Source organism: Cynara cardunculus, assembly GCF_001531365.2.
Source record: "Cynara cardunculus var. scolymus isolate 2C chromosome LG 2, CcrdV1, whole genome shotgun sequence".
In the NCBI taxonomy this organism is placed as follows: Eukaryota; Viridiplantae; Streptophyta; class Magnoliopsida; order Asterales; family Asteraceae; genus Cynara; species Cynara cardunculus.
This window is the reverse complement of record NC_037529.1, coordinates 6,537,419-6,548,882: the sequence shown is the minus strand read 5'-3', so window position 1 is coordinate 6,548,882 and position 11,464 is coordinate 6,537,419. Positions and strand designations below refer to the sequence as shown.

At 37.9% G+C, this 11,464-nt stretch overlaps 1 protein-coding gene across 1 annotated transcript in view; it reads left to right on the top strand.

The window, feature by feature from the left end:
• The first annotated feature begins 945 nt into the window (after positions 1–945).
• LOC112507780 (kinesin-like protein KIN-5D) overlaps positions 946–11,464 on the top strand; it is a 20,489-nt gene continuing 9,970 nt past the window's right edge. Inside the window, exons 1-23 of the mRNA XM_025112491.1 lie at positions 946–1,091; positions 1,274–1,357; positions 1,555–1,773; positions 1,866–1,995; positions 2,902–3,057; positions 3,148–3,624; positions 3,947–4,044; positions 4,141–4,297; positions 4,387–4,456; positions 4,546–4,622; positions 4,752–4,805; positions 4,883–4,963; positions 5,064–5,175; positions 5,303–5,389; positions 5,471–5,646; positions 5,729–5,890; positions 5,984–6,091; positions 6,204–6,362; positions 6,432–6,515; positions 6,623–6,828; positions 6,924–7,025; positions 7,122–7,231; positions 7,339–7,490. Coding sequence (XP_024968259.1) covers positions 1,619–1,773; positions 1,866–1,995; positions 2,902–3,057; positions 3,148–3,624; positions 3,947–4,044; positions 4,141–4,297; positions 4,387–4,456; positions 4,546–4,622; positions 4,752–4,805; positions 4,883–4,963; positions 5,064–5,175; positions 5,303–5,389; positions 5,471–5,646; positions 5,729–5,890; positions 5,984–6,091; positions 6,204–6,362; positions 6,432–6,515; positions 6,623–6,828; positions 6,924–7,025; positions 7,122–7,231; positions 7,339–7,490 — 2,913 coding nt within the window. The 5' untranslated portion in view covers positions 946–1,091; positions 1,274–1,357; positions 1,555–1,618. The remainder of the gene's footprint in view (positions 1,092–1,273; positions 1,358–1,554; positions 1,774–1,865; positions 1,996–2,901; positions 3,058–3,147; positions 3,625–3,946; positions 4,045–4,140; positions 4,298–4,386; positions 4,457–4,545; positions 4,623–4,751; positions 4,806–4,882; positions 4,964–5,063; positions 5,176–5,302; positions 5,390–5,470; positions 5,647–5,728; positions 5,891–5,983; positions 6,092–6,203; positions 6,363–6,431; positions 6,516–6,622; positions 6,829–6,923; positions 7,026–7,121; positions 7,232–7,338; positions 7,491–11,464) is intronic.

Genomic DNA, 11,464 nt, shown 5'->3' with positions numbered 1-11,464 from the left:
AGATATCAAAATAGAATTTTTGAAAGTACATACTTCTGAAAGGTGTTCTATTTGCTCGTAGCTCTCGTTTGATACCGGATAAAGCAAATCTTGGTTTTCGTTTTCCTTGTGATGGGCTTGGACAATTACAACTCTGACTACTTCTGATCTTTCTAGAGGCATGTTTGGGCCTAGCGATGAAAGCTTTCAAATAAACCTAATAGTGTTAAGGGGGGTTGTCTGATTCTTTATGTGATGCCTTTATTTGATCCCGAAGTGTCTAACTCACTTCCTTTTTTGTTTATTAGTTTCGAGAATATCCCCATTCAACAAAATCCGTTCGGATCAGACCAGTATGAGTGAGATTGGTTTGACCTCTCGCTCGAAATTAACCCGCCATAAGGAAACAAGTTAAAGTACGTCATTTTTTCATATAATTTATCATATATTTTTTCTTCGAAATGTTATCTTTAGAGATAATATTATTCAAACTTATTTTGATCTGTTAAATTAATATCTATAAAGTATTATAATAAAATTTGTTCTGATCGAATAAATAATCATTGTCAAAATACGATATAAAAAAAACTTAAATTAGTTTTTTTAATAATTTTTAAATTAGGTTTCTAAGCTTGTTATATTTATTTCTTTGAAGTTGATTTAGATTTGAACGTTAATGAGGAATTTGTTTCTTAAATGGTAATGATATGAAACCTAAATTTGAGAATAACTACAATATTGATTTGACATTTATTTTAAAACAAATATTTAATTAATTAATTTGTAATCATGAAAGAATATATTATTATTTTTAATTTTAAAACAGCTTAAAATTATATTTAATGAAAAGAGAGTATTTATTAGAACGGTCATAAAATTATGATACAGAATTACAAACACTCGCCGTCATCAAACGCTCCATTAACGGCCATAATATTTTGAAGTTCCTTTCCTTCCTCACCTCACTCTCTCATCTCTCTCTCTCTCTCTTTTACTCTGTGTGTGTGTGTTTTCACCTTAAAACTTCACCATTTCAACAAATCGGTTCTCGACGCTGAATCGTTTTGTTCAGTCCGCAACATTTTGGAGCAGTCAACGGCCGGCGATTGCAGGTTTCGCGCTTTGCTTATAAAATTTCGGCTTAATTTATTGTTTTAATGGCTTGTTTCGATCGAGAACTGATTTAAGTCAATGCGGTTCAATCGGACCAAATCAGCCAACGTTTCTGTAATAATGCGCTTTAAATCCTATGTTTTTTGCTTCAACTAATTAATGTTTTCCTGGCAAAGAACAGTTCCAGATTTGGATTGAGTTGACTCGGTGAGTTCAACGACTAAACTCGTTATACTCTGAAACACTTAACAGCCGGCGATTAGAGGTATATGCTCATTGATTTTTAAGCCTATTATAATCTTAAGTTAGTTGGGCTCTTTACCAGGTTATTGTTAACGTGACAGTACAAGAATCTGTACGAGGACATTGCTCTTATTGATTTTTCTTTCCGCATAGCGTGTGATTCGTAATACGCTTCTGTTAAAGTCTGATTTTGGGCATAAATTGGATTTTTCTGATTAGAATTGATTGAACCATTGAGTCAAAGTCAGCCAGACTCGTGATTTGAGCGAATACATCTTTGGCTATGGAGAGAAGAGGAAATGGGGTTCCGAGCTCACCCTCAAACACGCCAAGATCCATTGACAAGGTGGTAAGAGATGTTCGACCAGGAGAAGGAAATATAAGTGGTAAACATGATAGAGAAAAAGGCGTGAACGTTCAAGTGATTGTGCGATGCAGGTCTGTACAAAATTTGACTGAAGCATGGATGAGATTGGATTTCTGATTGTTTTTACAAAAATTAATCGAATGATGTGTTTCCTATTGTGTAGACCGTTGAATGATGATGAGACAAAATCGCACACGCCAGTGGTGATTACATGTACTGAGAACAGGAAAGAAGTTTGTGCAATTCAGAATATAGCTAACAAGCAGATTGATAGATCATTCGTATTTGACAAGGTGATTCTCTTGTTTTAATATCATTCATGCTTAGATGAATCCATGATCTTTTTTCTAGTTGCAAGGGAATGGCCTTATCAATTGCTCTAAGATGCCCCCTTTATGTATATCATATATATAGGTATTTAAATTGGGGGAAAGTCGGGTCACAGACTTATGTTATAACTATCTTTAGGTAGTTTGTAAACTAGTATGCATTTCCCCATTAGGGTCGGTAACTAGTGCCTTGTCGGATAAATAAGATATGAATGGTGAAATGTTCCATAAATCTATACTCTACGTGTAGACCTGTAGTTTGTGTGATACTCATGAGATGATGAGAGTCCATCGATTACAGCTGCTATTCTATAAGGCTATAAAGCCCATGAGGTTGCAGACTGGTAAGTGTTTCTAGCAATTTAGAACTGTATGCTGTTACTTAAAAGGACAGGTTAAAAATTATTTTCTTGTTATGTGCTTTACAAACATTGTTAATATTATCTAGTTTTTAGTACTCTGCAGAGTCTGTTAACTACAGCTGCTATACTCATGAGGTCCTGGTAAATCTTTATAGCAATTTTGAACTGTATACCACTCATGAAGCATATCCACTATATGACATAAATTATCGTTCTAAAAGTGTCTTTCCCAGCATTAAAAGGATTGGGACCCTACTTAAGGTGATGAAGGCTCAATGTAGACACTTTTGCTAATACCATCGGATTTAGGATGTACCTAGTGAATGCATCATGAGCAGGGAATTAATATTTCTAAAGATATCACAACCTCTGAACCATATATTTGAAAAGAACCCCTAGCATAATGTCTCAAGAAACAACTGGATTTCATTATCTTTTCTATATTTTTATTGAACAAGAAATGTCTCTGATAGTGTTTCGAAGAGCTAATGTGGAATAATATCTATAGGTCTTCGGTCCGAACTCGCAACAAAGGGAATTGTATCACGCAGCTGTCTCTCCCATAGTTTTTGAAGTTCTTGAGGGGTACAATTGCACTATATTTGCTTATGGCCAGACAGGAACTGGGAAAACATACACAATGGAGGGAGGAGGGAGGAAAAGGGTATAAATTTTTTGTTCCATAGCAAAACGAAATATACAACCTTATTTTTTTTGGCTTTTACTGAACCTAGCAACCTTGTATACTGTTTAGAATGGAGAATTCCCAAGTGATGCAGGTGTTATTCCCAGAGCTGTACGGCAGATATTTGATATTTTAGAAGCTCAAAGTGCAGAGTACAATATGAAAGTTACATTCTTAGAGCTTTACAATGAGGAGATAACGGATCTTTTAGCTCTTGAGGAATCTTCAAAATTTCCGGAAGACAAATCAAAAAAACCCATAGCCCTCATGGAGGACGGAAAGGGAGGCGTACTTGTAAGAGGCTTGGAAGAGGAGATAGTTTCCACCGCAGATGAAATTTACAAAATCTTAGAGAAAGGATCTGCTAAAAGGCGTACTGCAGAGACCCTTCTGAATAAACAAAGTAGTCGTTCTCATTCAATATTTTCTATCACAATTCACATTAAGGAACGTACACCAGAAGGCGAAGAGATTATTAGATGTGGCAAGCTCAATCTTGTTGATCTTGCTGGTTCAGAGAATATTTCGAGGTCTGGTGCCAGAGAGGTAAACAAAAACTTGACAACTTTATTTTTTTTTGTAATTGTAACTGCTGACAAATACATCACATCTGTTGAATTATTAGAATACCACATGCTTGCATGTAAGAAGTACCAAGCCTGTGCAAGCTCCATTTGTATCAATCACCCCTAGTTATGCATTGCCTTCCATCTGTCTTTTTTTCTTTCTGTTGAAGAGGAATTTACATAATGAGATGTTGCATATGTGCCATTTTAGGTGGTCAAATTATAAATGTACATGAGAAGATTCTAGAGGATATCTTGTGTCATGATATCTCTTCAATCCTTATGAATCCTTACTGCTGCAGGGAAGAGCAAGGGAAGCTGGTGAGATAAACAAGAGCTTGCTTACACTTGGCCGAGTCATAAATACATTAGTTGAGCACTCAGGGCATATACCTTATAGGTATTATTCAATTGGCTATAATATGCTAACAGCCGACAAACTATATGAATTAAAGAAAACTAAATGAACTGCATAAATATTTGTTGTTAATGACAGGGATAGTAAATTAACAAGGCTGTTGAGGGATTCCTTGGGAGGGAAAACAAAGACATGCATAATTGCCACCATCTCCCCCTCTATCCATTCTTTGGAGGAGACACTCAGCACTTTAGACTATGCACACCGAGCAAAAAATATCAAGAACAAACCGGAGGTCAGCACTGTGGAGTTTAGTTGTCTAATCATAGAAAAGTTCGTCCTCCTTTTAGCCAGTTTTGATCTTCTATCTTCATGATATTTCAGATTAATCAGAAGATGATGAAATCTGCAATGATGAAAGACCTGTACTCTGAAATTGAACGGCTCAAGCAAGGTTTGAGTCCTCTGCCCTTCCCTATCTACTCTCCCATTAGGTGAATCCATATTTTACACTCTTACATGCTATGACTTTTGCATGACCAGAGGTCTACGCTACAAGAGAGAAGAATGGAATCTACATACCAAAAGACAGATATCTACAGGAAGAAGAGGAGAAGAAGGTACACTCCTTCAGTCATGGTCTTTACAGATTACACCCTATCAATTTGCTATAACGGGGATCACAAGTAGCTACCAATACTGAAGTTCTTGCATTTTTTTTGTTTTTGTTTTTTGATTCCTTTCTCCAGGCAATGGCTGAAAAAATAGAGCGAATGGAACTTGATGTTGAGTCAAGGGGCAAGGTAGAATCAATACATAGAATTGCCACTGTTCTCCATTTTTTGTCAAAAAAACAAGACTAATGCTTGTATGTAAACAGCAATTTATGGAGCTTCAGGAGCTTTATAATTCTCAACAGCTGGTGAATGCAAATTTAAGTGGGAAGCTTGAGAGGACAGAGGTATTATGATGTTATTTGATTTCTTCTGTCCATGATAGTTATCGAAGACATCAAAATTCCATTTTCTTGGCATGAAATAATCATTAACTTATTCCTTTAGATAAAACTCCAAGAAACTGAACATTCCTTGTTGGATCTTGAAGAAAGGCATAGACAAGCAAATATAACAATCAAAGAGAAAGAATTTCTTATCTACAACCTTCTCAAGTCTGGTAAGTCATGTTTCAAAATTTCTTTGCTATTTATCTGAAGTTGCTGAATAAGCATGCATCTGAACAGAATCCTACATCTTCATCAAATAACGAACTCATTTCATTGTAATTTTCTAATGGTTATCAGAAAAAGCTCTTGTTGAGCGGGCATTTGACCTTCGAGCGGAGCTTGAGAATGCTTCATCTGACGTGTCTAGTCTGTTCACCAAGATTGGTATGTACCACCAAAACCAAATACATGTTTCAGATTTGGGCAGAAACAATCCTAATTTCTATAACATGTTTGTTGTTTCAGAGCGCAAGGATAAAATAGAAGATGGAAACAGAATTCTTGTCCAGCAATTCCAATCTCAATTAACCAAACAGCTTGACATCTTGCATAAGAGTGTAGCAGCTTCTGTGACGCAACAAGAGCAACAACTGAAAGGCATGGAGGAAGATATGCAATCATTTGTATCAACCAAGGGTCAGGTATGATTTAGGCAGAAAATATTTTGCTAGCCTCAAAGACATACTAAGAAATGGATATGCAACTTTTTTTTGTGGGGCACAGGCTACTGCAGAACTCCAAGCTGGTTTAGAGAAGTTGCAAACATTGTATGGTTCTGGTATTAAAGCTCTGGATAATCTAGCGAATGAACTTGATGGAAATTCACAATCAACACTTGGACATCTTAATTCTCAAGTCTCCCAAAATTCTTCTGCTCTTGGGGATGTATGTTCTGATTTTGATTTAAGAATTCTCTCAAAGTTTGTATTGGTAATGCTCTTGGGGATGTATGTTCTGACCCCCACAAATTCAATGCAGCTTTTCAAGGGTATTGCATCAGAAGCTGAGGAACTACTCAATGATCTTCAAGGCATTCTCCATAGCCAAGAAAACAAACTAGCCACATATGCACAAGAACAAAGGGAGGTTAGATTTTGTTAACTAGCATGATGAAAGGAGTTCTTTTCGATGCGTAGCTATTTCAATTCCATTTCCTAAGATATATAAACTCACACATCGCTTTTCCAATTCTATGCAGGCACATGCTAGAGCTGTTGAAACCTCGCGGTCAATTTCCAACATTACCACAAACTTTTTCGTTACCCTAGACATGCATGCAACCAAATTGACACAAATTATTGAAGAGGGCCAGACTGTCAATGACCAAAAATTATCTGAACTTGAAAAGAAGTTCGAGGTAATGGATATCTTTTGGCATTGCTCTCTTGTAGAAAAATGCCTTGGTTTCTCATTTCTATATGTTCAGGAGTGTGCTGCCAATGAAGAAAGACAACTACTAGAGAAAGTTGCAGAACTGCTTGCAGTTTCAAATGCTAGGAAGAAAGAACTGGTATGGGCCTTATACACGATAAATTTATGTTGCTTTGTTCATTTTTGTTTCAGTATCTAAAGATCAATGAACTTATGTTTTCTGGTATTACTTTGACCATATTATAGGTTACAACAGCAGTAAATGGTCTACGAGAAAGTGCAGTTAGTAGAACCAACAGATTCCAGCAAGAAATGTCAACCATGAAAGAATCAAGCTCTTCTGTGAGAGTTGAATGGAAAAATTACACTATAAAAGCTGAAGCCCACTACCTTGAGGATACAGCTGCAGTTGAAAATGGAAAGAAAAATCTGGATGATGTTCTTCATAATTGGTGGGTGCCCGTGTTGCCCAAATTCTTATTCTTTAAAACTTATTATCAATTTTTTGCTGGTCAGTTTTCATTTACCTTGCATGAACATCTTGCAGTTTGCAAAAGGTGCAGATGGGATCACAACAATGGAGTAGTGCTCAGGAATCTTTGCTCAGTTTAGAGAAGAACAATGTGGCTTCTGTGGATGAAATAGTTAGGTAAGTCCATGCATGAAGAAAATGAACTACTATGAGAGGTCTTCTTGAAGCATTTATATTCATTAATCCTTATACGCCTTTTGACCATTCTTTTAGGGGAGGACTAGAAGCCAATCAAAATTTGCGTTCCCAGTACTCGGTCGCAGCATCATTGGCACTTAATGATACAAATGTTGCTAGCAGTAACCTCCTTTCCTCCATTGACCGTGAGTATTTTTAGTTGTGGAGCTTCAATGATTTATTTCATCTTTTCAAGGTCATTGTTTCTCCTTTTGAAACACACTTTTTCCTTTTTTAATACAATCACTTGCAGATTCTTTACAACTTGACCATGATGCATGCCGGAATCTTGACTCCATGATTGTTCCTTGTTGTGGAGAACTGAGGGAACTGAAGGGTGGACACTATGATAAAGTTGTAGAGATCACAGATAATGCAGGAAAAACCCTCCTAAATGACTACACGGTAAGCTTCCTCATCCAACCTCCATATATGATATACATCTGTTATCTGGCTAAACTGCTGCTCACGTTTTGCTTAAAAGGAGGAAAACCTAGCAGTCAATGTGGCTCCGTGTTCTAAAAAGCATTTAGCGCTGTTAGGTGGTTGAGCAACCTTCTAGTGCTCTATGCAGTTTGTGGTTTAAGCATCGAGTGGTTTATTTTTATACATAAACATGTGGAAGTTAAACTTTGTATATTATATTATGTTTGACGGAGTTTCATATTAGTTGATTAAATTTTTTTCTTCCGTAATCAGAATTTCCAACACCTCACTTTTTTACTTCTATAGGTTTAAGGCAATAATCTCAAACTCACCTAGTTCACATTTAATGCCTAGGATGGAGCTTTTTTAGAACATAGCCACTAGGCTTGCCTTGCAGCATCGAGCTTGTGTAATCCTAATCTTCGTTCTTGTGCACCCACTTACAATCTTTTCTATAGGAAATGAGATCATCTCCCATGTTTGTTTCTTCCAAAGAGACTTCATCTCTTCTTCTATAACAGCCAACAAAAACTCACTATTGCTATTCTTAATAGCTTCCTTGAAGAGATCGACATCGATCACATAACCTCCTTGTTGATTATGAACTACGAATCCTGTAAATACTAGAGCCTTTGTTGCATTTCCCAAGAATATTACCTTCTTGGCTCTTGCTTCAAGCTTTCCCTCATTTGACTTATATGCTGGATCGTGAATGGAAAACACTTTCCAAATACTATATTTCAACCCTTATAAAATGCCTTAGGTTAAGATAAACCACAAGGGTTTGTGTATTGATTTGATATGTAACCTAATTACAATTGGTCTCTATATATAAAGATACTAATTACATAGGAGTGCCCTCTACATTATACTAATTGCACTTAAGTACATTTAGTCTAATACGCCCCACAAGTTAAGGACGAGTAACGACCTTAGCTTGGATCATAAGAATAGAAATTTAGGAGTCGGCAATGGCTTCGTGAAAATATCAGCAATCTGCTCTTTTGTGGAAATGAATTATACTACACGAAGGTCTCCTTGAGCAATCTTTTCTCTGACGAAATGAAAATCAACTTCCACATGCTTTGTTCGTGCATGAAAGACCGGGTTGGCTGATAGGTTGCACCTAGATTGTCACACCACATGATAGGAGCTGATGGGGCACGAACGCCAAGTTCACGAAGGAGAGCTTGAAGCCAGGTAAGTTCAGCTACTGTATCAGCCAGAGCTTTATATTCCAACTCAGTAGAGGATCAAGAAACAATTGCGTTGTTTGTGAGCGGTGTAAGATACAATGTTAGAACCCAAATAGATGGCAAATCCCCCCGTGGACCGACGATCATCTAGACACCCAGCCCAATCAACATCAGAGAAGGCTTGGAGAGATTGATCAACATCGGAGAAAGCTTGGAGAGATAAAGTAGATGTCTGACGAATGAGTAAGCCACAATCAACAATCCCCCCAAGATAGCATAGAATCAGTTTGACTGCAGACCAATGTGATTTAGTAGGGGCATGCATGAACTGACACACTTTATATTAACTGCAAAAGCGATGTCTGTCCGAGAAAGAGTAACATAGTGAAGAGCACTAACGATCTGTTTGTATTTAACTGGGTCAGAAAAACCAGGACTGTCAGCTAAAAGATAACGAACTGGACGAGGTCATGGGGGAAGGTATGCTTCGAGTCTGAGAGGCCTGCTCGTCGTAAGAGCTGCAAGATGTACCTCTTTTGAGAAAGGATGATGTCTGGTCCTTGAGGGATGATCTTAATACCCAAGAAGTAGTTTATAGAGGGCCTAGATCCTTTATTGCAAAAGATGAGCCCAGTTGTTGAATGATGGCGTCAATAGCAACATTATTGTTTCCCTTGATGATGATGTCGTCAACATACACTAAGATGCATAGAAGAGTGCTAGCATGACTGGAAATAAACAGTGAAGGATCATCAGTCTTGGAGCCTACAAAGCCAAGGGTGAAGAGCCTTCGAAAGGCGCTGAAACCAAGCCATTGGGCCGTGGGCCTGCTTGAGGCCGTAAATGGACTTGTGGAGTAGACAAACATGATCTGATAGTTGTGGGTCATATAGACTGTTTCAGTAAGATGGCCATGATGAAGAAAATCATTTTGGACATCAAGTTGCCTGAGCGATCATTTCTGAGAAACCACAAACGATAAAACAACCCTAATGGTAGTGGTCTTGACAACAGGACTGAAGGTTTCGTGATCAATGCCATGTTGCCGAAAACCTTTTGTGACGAGTCTCGCTTTCTAACTAGTGATGACACTTGTCTTGTCTCATTTTATCCTGTAAACCCACTTACAATCAATAACATTAATATCATGAGCACGAGGAACTAGAGACCACCGTGCCGTTTTTAACAAGAGCGGAGTACTCCTCAGCCATAGCTTGACGCCACTCAGGAGATTTGTTGGCAATGGTAAACGAGATTGGTTCAATAGGTGTAGTGGAGGTGGTGGTAAGATTAGCTGAGAGATTGAAGGGAACGCGTTGTTTGGCGTTGGGCCGAAGGTTAGGACGACGTTGTCTAGGAGGCGGTTGTGGTGATGGAAAGGAGAAAGTGGATGATAATGGAGATGAACCACTAGTATTTGGATCATGGTGTAAAGGGGAAATAGGTTCAGGAAAAGACTGAGAGATGGGCATGGATCAGGTATTACAGGAGATGGAGCGACACGTGGAGTGCGGTTACCACGTGAGGTGATATCGAGGAGGTGTAGGGACAAGATGATGTAAGTGGTCTTCATTGAAGCGAACATGACAAGCAATGCATAAACGCTCGGTCGACAGGTCATGGCAACAATAGCCATCATGGAAAGGACTATAGCCAAGAAAGACGGAAGGGGTTGATTGAAAGTTTTTCTTGTGATGGTTGTACGGTCGAAGGTGAGGAAAGCATTGATAACCGAAGACCCGAATAGAGGAGTAATTGGATCATTTGTTGAGGCATGCGATTGATTAGGTACATAGCGGAATCGAAGGCGTAATTCCAGAAATGTTGAGGAACAATGGAGTGAGCAAGCAGAGTGAGACTAGTTTCAACGACATGTCGATTACATCGTTCCACGAAGCCGTTTTGCTCACTGGTGTGAGGACATGAACGATGATGAACAATGGCCAAGGGATATGAAGAAGAGAGATAGATTTCAAAATTCACCACCCCAGTTTGAACGTTTTTGACTTTTGTCGTAAATTGTCTTTCGACCATGGTAAGAAAACATTTGAAGGTGTTGTAGACATCTGATTTTTGAGCCAATGGATAGCATAAAGTAACGATGACCTTCAAAAGATAGAACAGGTGTAGGACCCAGACATCACAATAAACCAAATGAAAAATTTTATTACTTCGAAAGGAAGTAACAAGTAATGAATGTTTTGATAATTTGCCCATTTGACAGGACGTACAAAAAGGTAATGTCTTATTTGTAACAGGAATAGAAAATCTAGAAAGCATAAAATGAAAAGGACGCTGATGTGGATGACCGTGCCGCCTATGCCAAAATGGTAGAAGGTGCACGATGAGCAGCAAAAGCGATTTTATTGATAGACTTGAGTTGGGGTAGACGAACAGAGTAAAGACCATTCTCACTGGGGCCGTAAGCAGGGTAGTGCATAGACTTGTCCTTCACGACAAAAAAAAATTGAGTGAAATTCAAAGAAAACATTGTTATCTAAACAAAATTTCTGGACGGAAAGAAGATTTTTGGTGATTTCTGGAACGTGAAGAATGATGTGGTGAGTAAATGGTTGAAGTACCAATATGAAGTATAGGGAGCCCCATACCATTACCAACATGGAGAGTGTCACTACCATGAAAGCTTCAGAGTTATCCATGCTTGCTAAATTAGGCGTTGTTAAAAAAATTATAAAAATAATAAGAAAATGAACACCAAATAAAGATTTAATCTTTATATAATTTAATTATTTTATA